Source organism: Aureobasidium melanogenum (genome assembly GCF_000721775.1).
Source record: "Aureobasidium melanogenum CBS 110374 unplaced genomic scaffold scaffold_6, whole genome shotgun sequence".
In the NCBI taxonomy this organism is placed as follows: Eukaryota; Fungi; Ascomycota; class Dothideomycetes; order Dothideales; family Saccotheciaceae; genus Aureobasidium; species Aureobasidium melanogenum.
In genome coordinates, this window is record NW_024470058.1 from 793,052 (window position 1) to 814,498 (window position 21,447).

At 49.6% G+C, this 21,447-nt stretch overlaps 9 protein-coding genes across 9 annotated transcripts; 4 read left to right on the forward strand and 5 right to left on the reverse strand.

Moving 5' to 3' along the window:
- Positions 1-160: 160 nt before the first annotated feature.
- On the reverse strand, positions 161-1,627 carry M437DRAFT_83292 (uncharacterized protein; the record flags this gene model as incomplete). The annotated part of the gene is made up of 1 exon (XM_041027906.1): positions 161-1,627. The coding sequence occupies one exon, from the start codon at positions 1,625-1,627 to the stop codon at positions 161-163; it is 1,467 nt and encodes a 488-aa protein (XP_040881379.1).
- Positions 1,628-2,291: 664 nt separating this feature from the next.
- On the reverse strand, positions 2,292-5,957 carry M437DRAFT_64902 (putative splicing factor 3B subunit 3; the record flags this gene model as incomplete). The annotated part of the gene is made up of 1 exon (XM_041024501.1): positions 2,292-5,957. The coding sequence occupies one exon, from the start codon at positions 5,955-5,957 to the stop codon at positions 2,292-2,294; it is 3,666 nt and encodes a 1,221-aa protein (XP_040881380.1).
- A 411-nt stretch (positions 5,958-6,368) lies between these two features.
- On the forward strand, positions 6,369-7,871 carry M437DRAFT_64903 (uncharacterized protein; the record flags this gene model as incomplete). The annotated part of the gene is made up of 1 exon (XM_041024502.1): positions 6,369-7,871. The coding sequence occupies one exon, from the start codon at positions 6,369-6,371 to the stop codon at positions 7,869-7,871; it is 1,503 nt and encodes a 500-aa protein (XP_040881381.1).
- A 1,230-nt stretch (positions 7,872-9,101) lies between these two features.
- Positions 9,102-10,501, forward strand: M437DRAFT_64904 (endo-1,4-beta-glucanase precursor; the record flags this gene model as incomplete). Its single annotated transcript, XM_041024503.1, has 3 exons — positions 9,102-9,422; positions 9,477-10,000; positions 10,057-10,501. 3 exons carry the CDS (start codon positions 9,102-9,104, stop codon positions 10,499-10,501), a joined length of 1,290 nt encoding a protein of 429 aa, XP_040881382.1.
- Positions 10,502-12,136: 1,635 nt separating this feature from the next.
- Positions 12,137-13,760, forward strand: M437DRAFT_83296 (uncharacterized protein; the record flags this gene model as incomplete). The annotated part of the gene is made up of 3 exons (XM_041027907.1): positions 12,137-12,580; positions 12,632-12,925; positions 12,981-13,760. 3 exons carry the CDS (start codon positions 12,137-12,139, stop codon positions 13,758-13,760), a joined length of 1,518 nt encoding a protein of 505 aa, XP_040881383.1.
- A 136-nt stretch (positions 13,761-13,896) lies between these two features.
- On the reverse strand, positions 13,897-14,319 carry M437DRAFT_64906 (uncharacterized protein; the record flags this gene model as incomplete). The annotated part of the gene is made up of 1 exon (XM_041024504.1): positions 13,897-14,319. The coding sequence occupies one exon, from the start codon at positions 14,317-14,319 to the stop codon at positions 13,897-13,899; it is 423 nt and encodes a 140-aa protein (XP_040881384.1).
- A 1,508-nt stretch (positions 14,320-15,827) lies between these two features.
- On the forward strand, positions 15,828-16,745 carry M437DRAFT_64907 (uncharacterized protein; the record flags this gene model as incomplete). The annotated part of the gene is made up of 1 exon (XM_041024505.1): positions 15,828-16,745. The coding sequence occupies one exon, from the start codon at positions 15,828-15,830 to the stop codon at positions 16,743-16,745; it is 918 nt and encodes a 305-aa protein (XP_040881385.1).
- Positions 16,746-17,142: 397 nt separating this feature from the next.
- On the reverse strand, positions 17,143-18,288 carry M437DRAFT_83298 (uncharacterized protein; the record flags this gene model as incomplete). Its single annotated transcript, XM_041027908.1, has 3 exons — positions 17,143-17,199; positions 17,819-18,109; positions 18,181-18,288. 3 exons carry the CDS (start codon positions 18,286-18,288, stop codon positions 17,143-17,145), a joined length of 456 nt encoding a protein of 151 aa, XP_040881386.1.
- Positions 18,289-18,655: 367 nt separating this feature from the next.
- M437DRAFT_45275 (MFS general substrate transporter) lies at positions 18,656-20,141 on the reverse strand (the record flags this gene model as incomplete). The annotated part of the gene is made up of 2 exons (XM_041021061.1): positions 18,656-19,830; positions 19,883-20,141. 2 exons carry the CDS (start codon positions 20,139-20,141, stop codon positions 18,656-18,658), a joined length of 1,434 nt encoding a protein of 477 aa, XP_040881387.1.
- Between the last annotated feature and the right edge of the window lie 1,306 nt (positions 20,142-21,447).

Consider the following 21,447-nt stretch of genomic DNA (forward strand, 5'->3'; position numbering starts at 1 on the left):
ATGTTTAGTGGCTGGCTGATGCATCCTCCATGAGTCGTCCAACCTATCAGGATCCGCGGGTTCCATGTTGCAACCATTCACTTTGGGTACAAACAAGAAAGCCTGCGACTACGTGTGGTACACTGTAACAGGTACAGATCACAGTAAGATCGGAAGCTCATCATAGCCACTGGACACCTGCCTTGACAAAATCCTCCTTCAGACGCTTCACGCGATCTTTGCGGCTTTCAATAACAGCCTCGCGCTCAGCCTCCGAAAGATCATCCATTGGATCCCATTCTCTGAGGTCAACGTTACTAAGACGTATCTCTTTGAGGTTTGGAAATTGTTCTTTGAGCACGGTCGACATGTCTTCTAGGTACGGTACAATCGTAAGAGTACATAAATCGATGGTGAGGCTCTCAAGACTGCTCGGCAACATCTCAGCGAAGGGCAGTGCAGGTACGACCAGATTGATGTCGTCAAGCATATTCTCAAATCCTAGAAGTGTGGTCTGTAAAACATCCAGCTTTCTCAGCGAAGTAAAGTTTCGAAGAGATCCGATTGATACACAAGTTCCTTCTGAGCCATCTTCTTGCTCCGTTGCGAGCTGAGACCTCATATCAGCACTCAATGTGAGCTCCTCGAGAGTGTCGCAACTACTTCTCAAAGCCTCCCCAATGGTATTCCATGAGAAACCTGGAACGAACTCCAGTTCTGGCTGGAAGTCGAAATCAAATGCTTCTAGCTTGGTACAGCGCTTGAGGATCTGTATTAGCTTCATCGGGTGAATACATGAAAGTCCGAGCGTCAGGTCAGTCAAGTGTGAAACTTTGTCACTGAGAGGATAATCTTCCGGGAGCACTTGATATGCGCCAACGTTGTCATCCTCTACCCAGAACACTTTTAGCTTTGGCAGTCCGATGAAAAGCAGCAACGGATCAACCTCAAATCCATACTCATCGGATGCTGGCATACCAGTTTCCAGGTGTCTTTTGTGTATCATCACAGAGTCTAGCCGGTGGAAATGATGAGCTGGATCCCATTTGGCTGAAGGAATAAGCAAGCTGGGCCAGAAGTATTGAGGAGCAATATTCTCGAGCAGACTTAGATCTGGCATGCAGAATTCGATGTGCTCCAAATTCGGTGTGAGACTCATCAGCAAAGCAATCTCTGCGGCTTCCTCGCCAGCAAGAAGTGCCTCCTTCCAGACGTCGCCAAGTGCTGATTTTCCTGCATAATCGTTGTATGTAGCGCATAACTCATCAGGAAATGTCAGATAGCGGTTTGGCTCGTTAGAGGCCTCATATTGGTCATATTCTCCAGGCTTATATGACCAAGCACCAATGTACAAACAGCGAATGTACTGCAGAAGCTCCGGCCGATTAAGCACAGTATCAAGAAACCTTCGAAACAGGTGATGACCCCGAAGAACTTGGGTGGAGTCCGGCTTAGCATAATGGCGATAAAGAAGAGGCTCTGCAACCCTTCTCATCTGCCGCGAGACCTTGCAAAGCTGAACCAGTGTTTTCCAATTGCTGAGATGGTAGTTGGTTTGCTCCTCATCGTCATCATGGACAAAATCTGGTGAAGTTGCAAGATGCTCGAAGACCAGATGAAGGACCTCGTTGGGTAGTTTGTCCAGCATTTTATCCAGAATGATGATGATGATGCAATTATGTTCGTAAATGGAAAAAGAAATTCTGGCAGTCGCAGACCGGCCGAGGGCGTTGCTGTGACAACGACTACTGATTGCGAGCAGTGCGACCCTGACTTAAGTGACGATGCCGTCCTCGTCGAGATGAGAATCATTTTCGATGCGAACCATGACGGATATATGACCCGAGAGTCCCTCTGTCGTAAATCGTGTGGACTTTGGCTTCGAATTGATGTATGGAGGAAGTTTTGGAGAAGGCGCTTATACGCCAATTGCGACTACTTCGATCAGTGAAGTTCCACGACGAAGTTGCTGTCGAAGCTCAAATTTTTCGATTTTTCGACTCAACGCCATGCTGCCCTATTCTAGGATCATTTAACGGGGCTTGTATATGATTTCGATACGGTCTGAAAGTTACATGCATAACAGCTAGCGAATCATCATCGTGATTGGAACAATATAAGCAAAACCGTGGTTCGGATACTTGCATCAGGGACGACCCTGGCTATGTACCATGACGCAATGGACGATTCATGTTCAACGGTCAAGCGAGCAAGGAAGGCGCTTTGTATAAGGCGAAGGGGAAGGAATGACTGTGAGTTGTACAGTACTTTTCGGTTGTACACGATATATTTATTGTTTCAATGCGTGTCTCTTAGAATGCTACTCTCGTCCTCATCTCACCGATCTTCTTTTCCACTTCTCTGACTGTGCGATCCAAGTCACCAGCGATTCTTTCCTTCTTGTCTCTGCTCAGCAAGAAGTATCTTTCGCAAAAGTCGCCATCGATGCAGCCCTTGACGGGAATATAGTAACTTCTGTACATCAGATGGTCACGTCCGCAGATTGGTGGATCCTCGGTGCGCAGATGTTGTTCTAAGCTGCCGAAGAAATCGACGTCTTCTCGGTCCACAAATGGCACAAAGACACCGAGAGTGCCTTGTAGACCAGCCCAGAAGATAACCTCTTGACCACCAGGAACCAGCGTCGTCTTTTGCATAGACATGGGAATGTCTTGAACAAAGTTGTGGAATTGAAGCGCCAGACGATGAGGAGTACCACCAAGATATGCTTTTTCGTTAGCGAGGAAGGATGCAGCACCAGGCTCGTCTGCCTCATCTGATGCGGCCTTGGGACAACGCACAGCCCAGATGTTTCCGAACTTGTCTCCTCCAGCTACAGTATCATAATCGAGCATGGTGAAGCATGTGGTCCATCGAGCAATCACGTCGTCGGCGAATGGTGTGAGTTTGTTGTCCTTGTGATTGTAAACAACATAGCAGACGGATTCTTGCACGTCTCCAACAACGATACGTGAGCCTTGTGTCTTCATACCAATGATTTGAGTGCCAGGTACACGACAACGGGCCTTGCGCAACAGAGCCTTCATACCAAGATCGTAGAGGAAGACTTCGTTCCCAACGGCGAGCGCAAGACGACCTTGGAAGGGCATGAGCGCGCGGATTGGCTTATCGAAATCGGTCTTGTGGATGAGCTCAAGCTCGTTGCCAGGGTCTAACACTCGGTACACATGTACTGAGCCAGTCGACTTAGGCGAGCTTGGTGTTGGTGCTCCAGATGGGATGTTTTTGCCGGTACCAACAAGCAGGAAGGTTTCGCCATCTTGGTTTTCAAAGGGTACCATGTCACAACATAACGCAGCTTCGTTCGAGTCGAGGTCAATCGTGTATGCAACCCCGTCTTTCTCATCCTCAGCTGTTGGGTCGACAACCTGAATGCACGATGCCCAGCCAGGTCCTCGCGGCCAGCCAAACTGCTCGCTAGGTCCCATCTGTTTCTTATCTTCTTCTGATCTCGTTGGGTCGGCAAGTAGTGCTTCCCTAGCCTGCTTACTGAGTACGTTTTGATCAGATTGGATGACGGAGAAGTAGCGATAGTCTGGATGTCTACAGAAATCGCGAGGAGTGTGTTTGAGAGGAATGGTTTTTGTGAGGATGTTGTTCGAGGTGTCTCCAATGCTGAAGACGAAGATCTCAGCACCGCGTAACGCGACGATCGATTGTCTGACAGAGGTTTGTCCCTTGCGACCAGCCACTCTGGATCTCAGCATACTTGCGCAGTTGAATGAATGGTAGTCAAGAGGTGTGAGCAGCAACTCTTTAGTTTCGGGATGAGGGTAGGACAGGAAGGTCTTGGCGCCACAAGCAAGCACAGCAGGACTGTCGTTAATAGCGACTGGGTAAAGCTTGGCCTCTTCAGCACCCAGGAAACGTGATCGCACATCGCCGAGTTCGCCAGTGATATCGTCCAGGACAGCACGTAGATAGAGACCAGAAAACAAACCAACATGGACGAACGTTGTCATGCCTGTCGAGTCTTCCATTGGTAGAATCTCGATCGAACGAGGAGGTGATGTGAGAGACTGGATGGACTGAGACTTGAGCATCTCGCCACCAGGATCAAGAGAGTAGACACGAATGGTTGAGTCGTCGCATCCCACGACAAGGAAGGGAGCTCTTACGCGGCCTTCAGGAACGTCACCCATGCTCATGGCTTGAACGACGCCTGATACGGTCAAGACGTCAGAACCCTGCTCATACTCCTGGATTCTTCTGCCGTCTTGTGATACCTCGAAATACAGGAGCTCGCCAGAGCTGAGCGCCAAACACAGCTGTTGGTGGTTGTTTGTGGCTTTGATGATAGTGCGATGCGCAGGACACTTCCAGTCTTCTTGTGGGCTGTCAGGACCAGTATAGAAGCGGAAACCTCTGTCCCAGACTTGCAGAATACCGGTATCGCCCATAAGACCCATGTGAATAGTAGTGACTTCCTTATGCAGTCCATGATCAGAGACTTCGTGAGTGTTCTCACCAACCTCCAGGAAGAGCGTGGCATCGCGGAAACCGAGTACGATGTACTTGTCTGCCTCGGAGAAGCGATCATCCGAGACTACCCAGAGGTTGTTGGGTTGATCAGGCAATTCTGCACGAGTCTGTTCACTGACGCTCAGACCATGGCTGACAGTCTTGAAAGAGCTACGAGTACCAGTTCCAGCTGTAGTATAGATTTTCCAATCATCTCCGCCAGTAATATCCTGCACCACAGTCTTGCGCTGAGGATGCATACTACCAACAGTCGCTGATTGATCCACATTGTCGTAGTCGTGAGGGAAGAAATAAGAGATTTCCTCAGAGGTACTGTCTGTAAGAGGGTCGATATTCATGCCGAGGTTAAGGAAGCGGTAGAAGTGGCTGTCACCATTTTCGGCTGCGACAAAGAGATAACCAGACTTCAAGATGCACATGGTCGAAGCAATAGGGAAAGTGTCAAAGTAGCGAAGCTCAATGCTTGCGACTTCGCCGGTCTTGCGACCTTGATCGTCCTCGACCAGATCCATGGTAAGCTTGAACAAGTCACCGTCCTCGGTCTGCAGCAAGTGGAAGAAGCCAGCCTTGAAACGATGCACGACACCAGCAACAATGCGCCTTTCGCGATCAGGATTCTCGAGACCACCCTTGCGACGAGGAATGACTAGCGTGTGAGGCTCTTGCATGGGATGTCTGTATGTAATCTTTCCTTGCGAACAAACGACGACACCGCTGGGACCATCGGCGCCACCAGGTACAGGGAACAGTTTGTTGGCCGAGTAATCGACAGCATCAGCCCACTCGCGGACGACGTGGTTCAGACCGAGATCAACACGGTAGTATACAAGGAGCTTTTCGCGAATGTCGTAGGACTCGTTCGTCGGGTCCTGGTCGCTGTCTGTGTAATCGACCTCGAGAGCAGCGAAGACGGGGTTCTGGAAGTTTGTGTCGACAGCACAGATATCGAAGGTCAATGTCTGCGGACGGTTGACTTCTTGTGGCGAGGAAATTGTGACCTGTTGCTCTGCATTGCGATTGAGGATGTACACGACCTTGTTCTTCTCGACAGAGGCGAACATGCAGCATCGACCACGCGGGTCTGAGGCGAGGTATTGACCGGGGATGGTTCGACGAATGCCCGACTTGCCGAATGTCTCGAGATGGACGCGTTCAAATCGATTCTTCTCGTCATCATACTGCAGGAGCGAAACACGACCGGAGTCTGAGGAGACGATAATCAAGTCACGAGGAGTACCGGGGACTCTGCAGGACGACAAGTTGCGCAGGATGCCGAAGGCGTTGTGTGAGAGGATGGTGCGAACCTGATCCGTGTCCTTGTCAATGGTCAACAGACTCAGTCTTTCACCCTGAGCCAGGACGACTTGCTGCTCTTTGGGCCTGCTTGCGACAAAGTTTCCAACGATGGCATGGGTAATGGCACCAGCAGGTTGCAGGGTGAGCGAGTACATGCTCATATTGGAGGTGATAGACATGACGGGCGATGGGTGGTGAGCGACCCTCGAGGGCGCTCTAAAGGTCTAGAGAGGGTACTGTATATAGTCGTTGAATCGTAAAGGTCGTGGAGAGGCGCGCAAGCTGGTCCTGTTACTTGCGCCGGGAGGATGAGGTCTAGGGACAAGCTGCGGCCGCGAAGAGGACCAGAACACGGAAGACGGCTGCGGCGCAGAGAACAAGCACTCTTTCGAGATAGCTTGAAGCTGTTGTAGGAATGGCGACACAAAAGATGATGGTCCTCGTACTCAAAAAGTCGATGGCTACGCGACTGCAGCAACGCCGAGCCAAGACATTCAAAAGTCGAAGCTCGGGCCTGCATCACTGGAAAGTCGAATGATGATCTGACGAAACAAGAAGGAACAACTTCAATCTGTAATCAGCACGCAGCGATGGCTTCCTTGTCGTCGACTTCTTCAGCGTGCAGGCAATGCCTCTCGCGCGTCGCTCTTCCACGCACAAGGCCGTCAATTCGTCTCTTCTCAGCATCCACATCGGCGCAACCAGCCCTGTCATCGTCAAAGAGAATCTCAAGAAGTAGAAGACGCTTGTCGACGAGTGCTCCCAGGCCTCAGATTGCTCAGTTGAGCCGTGACTCGCCTGCTATCCAACACCGCCCCGAAGACTTTGCTACCGACCGCAGCCGCGAGCTTCTACAACCAGGAAACCTGTTCCACTCTTTCAGCGATTCGCCCTCTCCCGCCATTCGCAAACGCGCCGCTTTCATCAAGCAAAATGCATACTGCCCTCATCCCGACCACTCAGCCACCCGTCAACCAACTAGTCCCGATGACATTGAGGTCCGAAAGACGGGCACTATGCCTCCCGCACACGTCCGTTATGAATGCCCGGACTGTGGCATTCCCGTAGCTTGCTGTGAAGAGCATTTGGCCGACGACTACGAAGCCCACTTGGCCATCTGCGATACCCTCCGTGAGATCAATGAGGATGATCACGACCTTGTCTCTGGACGCTTCTTCCCTGAGTTCGAATACCCTGGTCCGCAGATCGACGAGGCCCAGGTCAATTTGACCAACTGGGATACCATGCTGTACTCGCGCGAGTTCAACGCCATCAACGACGAGCGCAGTCTCCGCCAAGCTACTCGCCTGCTCACATACCCTGCCACTGTTGCCAGCGTTCTTCACGAACTGAGCCCTTACAATGTGCGCAACCGCCTGACTCCAGAGGGTCTCAAGAGTTTCACTGCCCTCCAATACACATTACACCCTCCTCGTTCGGGTGCTGGTGACGGAATCAAGGGCCTGCGTCCCACAGCTCCGCCAGTTCGCTTGTTCTGTATTGGTGCTCGTGCAGAGTCGTCTTTGCCACGTGAGGTATGGCAGCAATTAGCCTGGCTCTTCCCCCGCTCTACCTTCCACCTGATCTTCATCGGCCCTGAAAGTATGGCAAACCGAGACGACGAGTACCCTCTTCCTCCCCGCACCCCTCAGAATCCCTTTGGTGCCATTGTCGAAGATCGCATCAGTCACCAGTTGAAGGTCACCACATACGTTGAGTACTTCCACAACTTGCACAACGCCCAAGTCTTTTACCCATATGACCCTTACTTTGACGCCTTTGTGCTGTTCCATCCTGGTCTGGGCCACCCTGCCAGCTCTCACGAATGGCAAGACACTATCCGTCCACTATTGGACACTAAGGTGCCCATTATTGCCACGGGCTACACAGAGTACGACATGAAGCGTGACATCGAGTGGGTACGCAACACCGTTGGCGACGAGATGGATATTCTGCTCCAGCCAGGCGAGAACCGTTTCCGCAGTCTTCGCTGGGATCTCAACGACCTCGATCCTCAAGACGTCAGTGCTGGCAATTGGGGTGTCTGGGCTTTCAGAGGCAAGAGATACGAGACTCAAATGCGCGACTCATAAAAATTCTAGCCTAGGCGAAATTGTGTATAACATCATCTATTGTATATAACTTGTACTATTACGTGAGTTGGGAGGTGGAACCACTTTACTTTTTCCTTCTCAGCATCCCTGTACCGATCAAAGCACTTTTCATATTGCATGCACTTCGGAAGGCAACAAAGCCGATGACAAAACACAGCCGCCTCTTCTTCGATCCCGGCATGCTATTTCATCTGAAAGCGCCAGGCGAGAACACTTTACTAGATTGTTTAGCATCAGCGGCGTGCCGACCCGTCAGCCGTTTCAAATCTCTCCTGCTTCTTGCTTCTACTTTGCCCTCTCGCATGACTTGCAGATGGGGCTTGGGAAACAGACCAACTTCATAGCTTCCACGCGAGATTGAGCAGCTGACGTTGACAGCGTTGACAATGAGAATACTGGAGCCGAACAGGCAAAAGTTGAGCGGTAGTCGATGGGCCAGCACGGACGAGTGCCTACTACTCGATATGAAACAGTATCCCCAGAAGTCCAGAGGGCCGAAATCTAGAGGGCCAAGCGCTGCTGTTGTGCCTCTGTGTTTCAGCCCCATATAAAGTTGCGCCACTCCCGTTGCTCGCTTAAGTTGCGGAATCAAAGAACCACGCATCGACATCCATCGGTGGATCCGACTGCTCCCCTGCTTCCTGTCATTTCGGACTCACGCCTCTTCCATGGATGCACTTGTTTTGAGCCGCAATGAAGACATACCACCATGCGGTCTGTCCCAATCCAAGCAATCATGGCTTTCGTCAAGTGCACGGCGAACTCATCTCGAGTCGCCCCTCTGAGACATATTGCACCATCTAAGGCGTTTCAATTCTTCCACGCGATGCCATGTTCGCTAGATCTGCGACCAGGTTCAGGCTAACGTCAAAATGCTTGTCTGGGTCTCTACCACCGTTCAGGCTTCTAGGGCTTTAGCCTGTGTTGCAGCACAGTAGTCTTCCATCACCCCTCTCTCGATCTTAGCGTTGCTTCGCTAATGTATTCCAGACAGTCGACCCATTCTTGTTTAGATCCATGGCCCCAATCATCAGCCGTGATATCCACTTTTGTAGGTACACCTCTTTGTATATAAAGTCTTGGGCCTGTCTTGCCTGCTCCTTCTTTCTGATCAAGCATTCTTGACATCTTGTCTTCCATTCGTTCTCTTAACCCTTCTTCATAAAACTAGCGTGCCATTCTTTTCTCGCTATTCCCTTCTATATCAAGATGAAGTACTCTACTTTCGTCGTCGCCGCAGCAGCTGGTTCTGCCGCAGCTTCTTCCTCTGCATACGGCCAATGTGGTGGTAACGGATGGACTGGTGCCACTGACTGTGTCGCTGGCTACCACTGTGTTTACTCGAACGACTGGTACTCTCAGTGCATTCCTGGAACCGGTTCCGGTGCCAGCTCTGCCGCTGCTGCTGCCACCACTAAGGTCGTGACCTCGGCCAAGGCTTCCACTACTCAGGCCCCTTCCAAGGCACCTGTCTCCACTAGCGCTGCCTCTACTAGCAAGGCTGCTTCTTCTTCCTCCGGAAAGGTCAAGGTATGTTTTACCAGATTTGATACCTCCTGGGTTACACACTGACACATTTGACAGTACGCCGGTGTCAACATTGCTGGTTTCGACTTCGGTATGGACACCAACGGTGCCTCTTCTGGCTCCTACGTCGACCCCGGAACCACTGGTCAAAACCAGATGAACCACTTCGTCAAGGACGACAAGCTCAACGCCTTCCGTCTCCCCGTTGGCTGGCAGTACCTTGTCAACAGCAAGCTCGGTGGTGACCTTGACACCACCTTCTTCGCCAAGTACGACCAGCAGATGACTTACTGCTTGAACTCTGGTGCTGCCCTTTGTATCCTTGACCTCCACAACTACGCCCGCTGGAACGGCCAAATTGTTGGCACCTCCGGTGGCCCTACCAACGCTCAATTTGCTTCAATTTGGAGCCAATTGGGCAAGAAGTATGCTAGCAAGCCTAAGGTTGCTTTCGCTATCATGAACGAGCCCCATGATCTTCAGGACATCAACGCCTGGGCCACTACCGTTCAGGCCGCTGTCACCGCCATTCGTCAGGCAGGTGCCACCCAGAACATGATTCTGCTTCCCGGCAACGACTGGTAAGTTTTCTGACCAACCTATGACCATATTCAGACCGAAATTAACGACCGCGAAGGACCCATGCCGCCAATTTTGTGGACAACGGCTCCGCTGCCGCTCTTAACAAGATCACCAACCTTGACGGCAGCAAGACCAACCTCGTCTTCGATGTCCACCAATACTCCGACTCTGACGGCAGCGGTACCTCCTCCACCTGCGTTTCCTCCAGCTCCAACATTGCAGGCTTCACCAAGCTCGCCAACTGGCTCCGCAGCAACGGTCGCCAGGCCATACTCACCGAGGCTGGTGGCTCTAACGACCAGTCTTGCCTTACTGCCGTCTGCGATGTTCTCAACTACCTCATGACCAACAGCGATGTCTACCTTGGCTGGACTGGTTGGTCTGCTGGTATGTTCGCTACCGACTATGTTCTTTCCGAGGTTCCTACTGGCAGTGCTGGATCCTACAAGGATCAGGCTATTGTTACCAAGTGCATTGCCGGTGTCTTCAACTCTAAATAAATGAAGTCTTGGGCAGAAAGCTAGGGGGTTGTTATGAGTCTTGGTGGTTTGTGGCTTTGAGTTGGCTTTTTTTCCGTATGTTCTGAAAGCGAGTTTACTTCTTGCTTCTGTTGTGGTAGACAGAAGCGCATCTTGAATTCTATTCTTATGATCTATATCATTGCATTTTCTCGCGTTGTGTCTGCTTTAGTTCGTGTGTATATGTTGTTATCTTGCGATGTTTATGAAGCCTCTCCTAATGCAAGCATGTCACTCATGTAGCTATAAAAATGCACGATATTATCAGGAAACTGGATAATGTCCACTGAGAAGCGGCAACTGGTTAACTCTCTGTGGAAATACCTCTGCTTCTGGTTACAGCTGTGCCTTTTCGTAGTATCTATTTTGCTCTCTGCTGTAGTGGGAGTATGATGGGATGACAAGTCAAGAATTTCAATCACTTTCATGCTGTGAATTTCTAGCTGACCGTAACACGCACAGTATATAAACGATGGCAGTTGACTTCTGAACTTCTCTATCAACGACAACAACACTAAGGTGTACTCCATGACTGGAGGCGCGGCATGTGACTGCTTCGTCCTGTCTTTTCTCCTGCCTGAAAGTTGCGTCAATAGCTCGCCGAATACGATCTTCCGGTCGACGTACGTCTTTGTAACTATGCGAAGCTCCAGGTGGTCGTTCCAAAGCCTGATTGTAGTCACGATAGCAAACGTATAACTCATGCAGTAGATAAACAATGCAACTTGATCTCGGCCTCCGACCTACTATAGACAAGGTATATAACATGGCAGCAGATGCTACATGCGACTAATGGCGCCGTTTGTACCATATAAAACTGTCGCAATGCAGGATATTTTCCATACTCAGAACTATATCCAAGGAAAGCAGAGTTTAAGCATGCTCTCTCTGGACATGCCGTTAGTTCTGTACTGCTTTCTGCATTTTTATAGTACCTCTTCGTCGAGGTCATCATTCATGAGATACAATCCCGACGATCGTACGAAACTTCGAAGCCTTCTTTGAGGATCTGAAAGATGGTTGCGTCTGGTATTACTCGATTGAGAAGAACTGGCGGGTATAGCGGATATAGCGGATCAGCGAATCACGAGAGTGTTTGGTCATTCTAAGCGTCCTGACCAATCAAAGAATAGGCGATTTGGCGTCAAAGTGTGGGGTTATGCTGAAACACTTGCTGTACTTGGTATGCCGTGCGGCTCAATTATCCATAGGCATCTTCTCCGAGCTGAGACGCAATGGTAAATGACATCGAAATCAGAAGACCGAGAATTGACACAGGTATCTATATTTGCAGAGTCGTCTAGACGCACTGTATCCTGGATGATGGCTTCAGCATTGCTCTTAGAAGCGATTCGGGCAGAGATATGCCGAGGATGAAACCAAAGGTTAGTTAACTCCGCATCTGCCGTGTGGTGTGGGGACAGCAACATTTCCCATTCCCTTGTACCGAAGAGGGAGAGAACTGCGTCTCGTCGGAAGAGTATCCGTTGATAGTTCTTATTCGACCGTCTCCCACCTCATCCCAGCGTCCAGGTCGATTTCCTCCAGCCTCGTCGACTCCTGCCCGTCCAATCTCGCTGCCCTGACCGAGTCGTCGAAACATAGCACAAAGTCAACATGAACCATGATAGCAACAACACGCAGGCCGTCAAATTGACTGGCGAAGAGGTGGCCAAGCACAACAGCGCCGAATCATGCTGGGTCATTGTCCATGGACGCGCCTACGACGTGACAGAGTTTCTTCCCGAACACCCTGGTGGCCCCAAGATTATCCTCAAGTATGCTGGAAAGGACGCCACTGAAGAATACGAGCCCATCCACCCTCCAGACACCCTCGACAAGTTCCTGGACAAGAGCAAGCACTTGGGCGAGGTCGATATGAATACCGTTCAGCAGGAGGCCAAGGAGGAGGATCCCGATGAGGTCGAGAGACAAGAAAGAATCAAGCGCATGCCTATTCTTGAGCAATGCTACAACCTGATGGACTTTGAAGCTGTGGCCAAGAGAGTCATGAAGAAGACGGCCTGGGCTTATTACTCATCAGGTGCTGATGATGAAATTGTAAGCCTGGCAGAGTTGTATTTTGCTGCTTGTCACTGACCAATTTAACAGACTATGCGTGAAAACCACAGCGCCTTCCACAAGATTTGGTTCAGACCCAAGGTTCTCGTTGATGTTGAGAATGTTGACATGTCGACAACGATGCTGGGTACCAAAGTCAGCATGCCTTTCTACGTAACAGCAACTGCTCTGGGCAAGCTGGGAAACCCCGAGGGAGAAGTCGTCTTGACCCGTGGCGCAAAGAAGCATAATGTCATTCAGATGATCCCTACTCTAGCATCTTGCTCTTTCGACGAGATTATGGATGCTGCTGAGGGCGATCAAGTTCAGTGGCTCCAACTCTACGTATGTTGATCACGCCTTGTTCACACATGTTCAGCACTGACACAATTACATAAAGGTCAACAAGAATAGAGACATCACAAAACGCATCATCGAGCACGCCGAAAAGCGTGGCTGCAAGGGTCTCTTCATCACCGTTGATGCACCTCAGCTCGGTCGCCGTGAGAAGGACATGCGTTCCAAGTTCTCCGACGTCGGCAGCAACGTCCAAAGTACTGGTGGCGACAATGTCGACCGTAGCCAAGGTGCCGCTAGAGCAATTTCCTCCTTCATCGATCCTTCGCTCTCCTGGAAGGACATTCCTTGGTTCAAGAGCGTCACTAAGATGCCTATCCTACTCAAGGGGGTTCAAAGAGTCGAGGATGTGATTAGAGCTGTTGCTGCAGGCGTCGACGGTGTCGTGTTGTCCAACCACGGAGGTCGCCAGCTCGATACATCACGATCTGGTATTGAGATCCTTGCTGAGACCATGCCCGAGTTGCGTCGTCTGGGTCTCGAGAACAAGATTGAGATTTACATTGATGGCGGTATCCGCCGTGCCACTGATATCCTCAAGGCTCTTTGTCTTGGTGCAAAGGGCGTGGGTATTGGCCGTCCTTTCCTTTACGCCATGTCAGCATATGGTTTACCTGGTGTTGACCGCGCTATGCAACTCCTCAAGGACGAGATGGAGATGAACATGCGCTTGATCGGCTGTAGCAGCATCGATCAGCTGACACCTGAGCTTGTGGATGTCAGGAGTTTGCACACACATACTGCACCTGTGGCACCAGACACACTCAGTGTTGCCGCATACGATCCTCTGGCCGGTCCCAAGGAGAGATTGGCCAAGTTGTGAGGCTGTCTACAACATCATGTTATATATGCTCTACATGCTGTCATGCGTTATGAAACCTCTGTCAAACTACTCGAAGTCTTGTCCAGAATCTCCTTTTCTTTAAAAGCAAAGCATGGCAGATAAGTTCTGTGATCGCCTAGAGTAAGCCCGCCCAACGCACTCCCATGACCACTGCACTCAGCATACCTGTGATTACTACCGCTCTCAAACCAGCATCAAGGTAAACAACACAATTAAACCACATCAACTGCGACAAGCCCCGAAGCCCGGGCATAATAGATGTAGTGCTCGCAAACTCCGGCTCAATCATTTTGAACAGCAATATGATAAGAATCGTTAATCCGATAAACATCACTCCCACCCAACGCGTCTCTTTGCGAGTCGGAGGTGTAGTCTGTCCCCATGCAAGGCCGATGAGCCGGAGAGCGAGGTAACCCAAAGGTGCGGCGACATAGTATCCAGCTGCAGCGAAGGCTCCTGTAATGGCGAGGAAACAGAGGATTGATAAGGTTGTGATTACAGCCTCGAAGATGATGTTGAGGGGTTCTAGTAGAGGCATGTTGAAGTATATTGTAGGCGGCGATTTCAGCAATTCCGAGATTTGTCTTGATGATGGCTAAAAGTGATGCTTGTGGGATAGAACGGCTTTATCATGATCATGAACCGGGTCTCACGGCATGTCGACGATCGTTGCTTGTAAAGTCAAACAGGATGTCAATTTTGGTTCGACGGATGAGCTATTTCAGAAGTCCTTGCAGATCTATACATCCCATCGTTGGACCCTCTCTCACACATACCAGGACGATGTCTATGTTGGTTGTGGTTGTAGAGATGTGTTTGATAAACGAAAAGCAAGAGATGGTGATGACGAGCACCCCCCACCTTCCGTGTGAGTCCATGAAGTTAAACTCATAACGGCCTAGCTTCTGTGTTCTTTCTATCTTTCTTCCATCATGTACAGAAAATCGATAATGCTCGAGAGCCACTCTGTTAGGAGGCAGCAGTTCTGTTGACCATGGGAACTTGGATGATTTGATGAGGCTTATGTGGACTCGATGCGACACGCCCCCAATCATGGCCTTCGAGCTCACTACCGGATGCGACTCCGACGACAGTTCATCAGACTTCTTGCCTCGGACGCGGCTATCTTGACAAAAGTACCAGATTCTTGCAATCATCACGAATCACTAAACCTGCCTGGCATACCTCTCAAGTAATCAAGTCGTGGATGACGGTCGTCTGTCGATTGAGGAAGACGAATGAAGACACCCACATCAGAAGGAACATTTTCCGACAAGTAGACACCAGATGCTTGCTACGCGATTGCCTTACTACTTGGAGCTTTGTCCGCATGTGGCGGTCGTCGGAATATCTTGGGGTGTCCTGGACGACTGTTCCTGGTCACCTGACTGCGCTCCATAGCTTGCACTTGTCTCAGCAGGATAGAGCGAAAGAGCCAGATCAAACTCGGTAATTCTAGGCATGCAGTATACGTTTGGCCTGTTTCGAAGAAGAAATGTGGTGTTTACCCAGGGAAGTTGATACTGGGGTCTACCCAGATTGCTGATATCAGAGGATCAGAAAACACGCGATATCTCGGGAAACAGCTTCAGAAAATTCAGCCAACGCGCCACAAGCGATATACATCAAGTTCTCTAATATTTGCCGTCCAATTCGTACCAAGTGACGATCCGCTAATTCTCATATTGATGTTTGCCCACGATCACAGTCCTGCTCACCTGTTGTAAACTTGCATGCAAAAACTGTTTCGTGCTCTGTTTTGAGCTCGCCTATCACAACTCCAGATCACAAGAAAACTCCCGCACCTGAGGTGGTTTCGCTTATACCACCAATTGTTTCCTGGGCTCGTTCAGTGATCTGCCCAATGCAGATGCAGTGATCCTAGGAGGGTTTCTCAGTGATCCTCGAGGCAATAAAATCCCCTCTCCATTCTCCATTCTCCTTCTTGCTTTCATCTTCGGACCATCTTGACTAGTTGCCTTCATCACCAACATCAAGAACAGAACACATCTTTACAGACTATTTTGTCTTCCAGAATATCTCAACATGTCGAACTCTTCTTTCAGAATGTTTTCGTCCGCCGCCAAGGCATCAATCAAACCAGCTTCGATGCCTGTCAAGACTCGTTCTACCTACAACATGTCCAGCATGCTGCAGGAGATCACTGACATCGAAGCTCGTTACAAGGGACCCGCTAATGCGGCCAACATGACACTTGACGAATTGTGGGATGACTACTACGCGAGATACAGAAGAGCCGGCCCAGTGCTGATGTGGGAAGAACCCTGGATGCCAAAGCAAGAATGTGAGTTACTCCCTTACGAGACTATCACACCAGAGGTTTCTAAGCCAGAGGCTCCTAAGCCCGAGGCTCCCAAGGCAGAGTTCCCCAAGCCTCGCGAGTATTACCTTCAGATGGTACTTTACGTTCCACCAGAGACTGACGAGGAAAAGCCAGAGGAGACCGAAGACAAGCCCGCCAATGCGTCTAAGGCCACTCCCAAGCCAGCTACTCGTCCTCGCCCAACAGGCATCTTCGACTCTATTTGGGCAGAAACACCCACATCTCGCTCCTCTCAATCGCGAAAGCCACAAACACAAAAGCCGACCACCTCATCGTCGCAATCACAAACATCATCATCCCCATCGTCTTCTACATCAAAACAGTCATCATCTCCCTTCTCCGGTCCATCAAAACAATCAAAGTCGACAACCTCTTCGTTGCGACCACCAAATCAGGCATCAAGAAGATCTGACAGCGGTGAAAACCACAAGAACCACCGCCGTCGCCACAACCACAAGTCTGCTTCTTCTCAGCAGCACCATCATCCACAAACACAAGCGAGTTCGCCTCGTCACAGTACCTCCCCCTCACCTCACGCACATCCAGCTCCACACCAATTGCCAAAACCTAACGTCAAAAAGGGGCATGGTTCCATCAATGACTCGATGTGGGCAAGTTAAGCAACTCTTTTCAGCTTTGGCTTGTTTCCCATTATCCACTTTCCACAAACAGGGACACTTCTATTACTCTTTTTGTACCCACTGGGTGTTTTTAATGAGGGTAGATGAGGTAGAGGGGTTGAGAAGTTTTTTTTTTCTTCCATACAAAGTTTAGTCTATCAGCGCATTAATCAAATTGCTGCAGTTTGGAAATTTTGTCTTCTTGATTTCGTAGTGATGTGATGTGATATTTGTGATGTATTTTGATATCTTTCTATGATGTGTAATATTTGTGGTATAGACAGATCTGAGGGGTAACAGCACTGCTGCCTAGACGTCTGCCTAGCTACAGTCTCGAAAGGGTTGTAATGTGACGCTTGTTGAGGTAGTCATGACGCTGTGAGCTTAGGCAGCGATTTTATACTGCTATAGCACTAGGCAACTCCTTCATGGTCACTTCGGATAGCACATTCTCCTAGGGCATCCAATTTGTCAGTTTGGCTCGTCTGTCACTGTGTTGTGAAGAGGCCATTTTGCGAGCTCATACAATCAATTTTTTGTTTCCCCCCAAAAGCTAGCGATATCAGACTCGACTTTGAGATCTTGAACCAAATTCTGGTCTTGGAGTTCCCACGTCTTTTTTTTTTTTTTTTTTTACACCGTCTATCCGTCGTATATGTTTGAAAGTCGCTTGTGGGTTTCATTGTATCTCAAAAACTGTGATTCATCGTGCTTTAGTCTTTTTCGCAGCTTGGTATTATCCTTCCTGATAACTGTTTTGCTCGAACCTCCTTCATCCTTCGCAGGCTCTGAAGATGACAGATTCCATCTTGCCATTCTCCTCTTCTCATCTCCTTTCCTTTTTCTCCCGTTCGACCTCAATGCGTGGGCCTAGCATTCGTCTTTGCCGGCCTAGTCTTGTCCCCCCAAGGCGTCGTACTCGCCAACAACCTATGCCTTGACTTGGTCCACTTCTTGCTCGTCGTCCTCAAAGTATAAATACTCGTGGGCTTATTAATCCAACACCGGTCATGTCCATTCAAACAAGCATAACTCGTTGACGTAGAATGTCTAGGTGTAAATTCCGGCATCACGTATCTGGTTTCTGAGGATGTTGGGAAAATCGTGCTGGTGGTGAAGGCAGCGCCAGAGGAAGAGAGGATGGTAGTTAAGGGCAGACCGGGACCTTCCCACCCACGACACAAGGCAGAGTTGAAAGTGTTGTATTGGGAGATTGCGGCGCTGGGGTCGGAAGGACAGTGTTTTTGGAGGCAAGAAGGGATGGTGTGGTGCCATTCGCCGGTACTGTGGTCGCAGAAGAGATCGAGTTGTTTCTCGACATCGGTCCAGGCCCAAGCCCATATGCTGACTCTGATGCAGCGTTGCTGTTTTGGGGCGATGAGATTAGTAAATGTGATTCTTCTGGGATGCTGGACAGGGTTCAAAGGGAACTTACTATCTCCTCTGGGAGCTTGGCCATGTCTTCCATGTGGCCTGGTTGAAAGTCATTCTCGTCGGAGTAGCAGTCCTCGCTTTGACCGTAAACTGCGCTAGCCATGGCCATGAGCGCGAGGAAGATGTTTGACAGACGCATCCTTTATCGTAGAATCCTTCTTGTTGGTGGTTGCGACCTCGAAAAAGTTGATGAGAAGGCAAGTTCCTTATATGTAGATCAGAGGATCTGGGAGTCATATTGATTGCAAGAGTCATTGGAGTGGTGGCTTAAGTTCTGGAGTGAGGTGATTTGAGGGCGATTCGTAGCGCTCAGCCGACAAAGCATTAATCCGGATGGGCATAACACGCATCATGATCTGTGAAATTCAGAAAATTCTATATGCAATCGTGGAAGACATCTCTGTGTTTGATGGGTGTTCATAAATTCGTTAAGTTGTCTGGGTATCTTCTAACAGTCGTGACGAGACTAAGCTCTTCTAATTTAGGTCAAAGGCAAACTTGCTCAAGCTTCTAATCTTCTTGCCGTAGAACCAGAAGATAAGAGGGAAAGGAATGAGTGCAATGCAGACAAATGCCAGCAACGATGTCGCCCAATCGACACCTAATCCATCAAACATGTAGGTTGCAAACATGGGGAACCCAGCAGCTACTCCAGATCTGATGAATGTGTTGACTGCAATGGCACTATTGGCATTGAGCAAGTACACATCGACCATGTATGTGACACCGCTCATGAAGATCAGAATGATGCCCAGGCCAATGAAGATACCTGAAACCACTTGGGCAGCCCATTGAGTATCAGGATGCGACGTCCATGCGAACCAGAAAAGACCAATGGGTAGAATCACTGAACCCGCAATCATTGGCGGGAGTCTGTCCTCGGGATTCAGCTTGCCAGATTCAATGAGACGTTTGGCATACCACGTCTTGCTAAAGGTTCCAATGATGGCGCAAGCGAGGACAACTCCGATGAAAATTGCGATGAATGGTAGGGAGGCAAGACCAGGAGACCAACCACGATCCTCTTCGAAACTGATAGGATAGGCTTCGAAAGTCAGGTACAGGATACCGTAGACGAGACTCATGTAGACTGTCAGAACGATGAGGATGGGCTCTTTGGCAATCATGTGGAGTGGCTTCATGAGGTATTTGTTGATGATAGTGTCGAGGTTGAGGGGCTCCTCTTGGCTCTTGGAGTGCAGGGCCCAGTCCTTGGTCTCATGACGGAGCTTCTCAGCCTTCCACGCAAGCAAGACAGGCTCGTAAGTCTCCGGTGTCACTAGGTAAGCGACGATGGTGAAGAAAGCCGACATGATGAGAGTGATCCAGGCAGTCCATCTCCAACCGAGATAGCTATATGTGATGAAGGAGCCAACTACAGGTCCAGCTACAGGCCCAGCAAATACTGCTCCGGCGAAGACACTTGTAGCCACACCACGGTTGATGGGTTCCATGAAATCAACGAACATGCCTCCGACGATCGCCAGAGGAGCGGCACCAGCAACTCCGCCAAGGAATCTACAGATGAAGATCGTTTGCAGGTTTTGAGCGACAGCGACGGGAACCTGAAAGATACAGAAAATGATCATTCCAGCAAAGAGAGGACGAGTGCGGCCATATGCTTCGGACAGCGGTCCCCAGACCAAAGGTCCTGTAAATGTATCAGCAGCACATTCAAAAGGAAATAACGACGAGAGGCTTACCAAAAGCAAAACCAAGCACGTATAGCGAAAGACCCAATATCATGACCTCGCTGCTGACACCAAACAGTTTCGCTGTTACGAAAGTCGTGGTCGAGAACACAGAACTGGCAAATGACACACAGAAAGTCATCAGACCACTCGAGACAACAATCATCCATTTACGCAACTCGGGCATGTTCTTCGGGCTCTTTGGATCGTTCTCACCATCCCAGGTAACAATCTTACTGTCTTCTTCCTTCTCTGGTGGTACAATCTGCATAGCCTCCAGTGCGGCTTCCTGATCCCGGTCCAGGTTTTTACACTTAGAGCAGAGGCGTTCAGCATATTTCTGCTGGATCATGTGCTCTCGGTTGTCTAGTTCTTTCTCAGTCATGGAATTGTAAGAATGCCTTTTTGTTGTTCTGGAGCTGCGACGATCATTGTACTCCTCGTGTAGCGTAGGTGTTAATGAGTGCATGCGAGACTGTATGAAAGGTGGTTGCTCCGGCTCATCGATTGTGGCGAGTAGATGATGAAGGCGTGCATGCTCTCCTGGTGTAGGAAGGCCTTCTGATGGCGTCTCTGGCGACGGGTAGCCCGTCTCATCTGGTGTGCTAGCCATATGGCTGGTTCGAAGTCCGCAGTCCTTAAGCGGAATTAAATGAAGAGTTGTTCGTCGACTCAATGTAAAGTGCAGCAAGTTCAGCAACCAACTACAAAAATCGCGTTTCCACGAGTATTGCGATTGTGTAGATGGACGATGTAGCTGCAAGGACAGATAGATGTGCAGGGGTTGGCTTAATCAATGTTGAGAAAGAAGCAAGATAGAAAAAACAGTGACTTGCAAAGATCTTCGAAGATCTACAATGATGCGTTCGACAAAGATGGAACAACTCAGATTCCTCGGTTCGTCAAGATCCACCGAGATAGGGACGAACCTGAATCATTCAAAACCCACTCTTTTGCACGGAATTGCATGCCGGCAGCCTATAAAAGCTCACGACATATCGCGTGCAGAGTCGGTGCCGAGGTTGATGATGATACGAGATACATCAAACATGGCCATGTCGCAGCGAATTTATCAGCAATCTTCTGCTCGGAATTGGATGGATGTCAGGTGTTGAGTCAACAGAACACATGAAGCCGAACACGATCGGGAGCACGGCACAGCTCGTTGTGTAGTCGCAGAAGTCACGACCAGCGGATTTCCTTCATGCTACTACTTTCCTTGCACGTCTTGACATGGGTTGTTGACTCGCCAAAACGCCAGTGAGGTTCTGAAATGACGAGCGTGGTGAACGCAAGAGTCAGGATGCAGATCAAGCATCCTCCTAAACAGGACAAAGCAGAGAACAAGAAAGATCGTTGGGACCGAGCGTGCAGAAAAGGTTCAGGGTCAAGATTGCCGATCCGAAAATGACGTCTTCTGAAGCATCTATCAACGTCGTCTTCAGCATTCAACTATTGTATCACATCCCAGAATACAAGTACAAAGGTATTGTAGTTTGATGAAATGCACAATTGTGTTTTGGATATAAGCTTGACCACTGAGAGAGCTCTTGATGGTGTATCTCTGTGGAAACCAT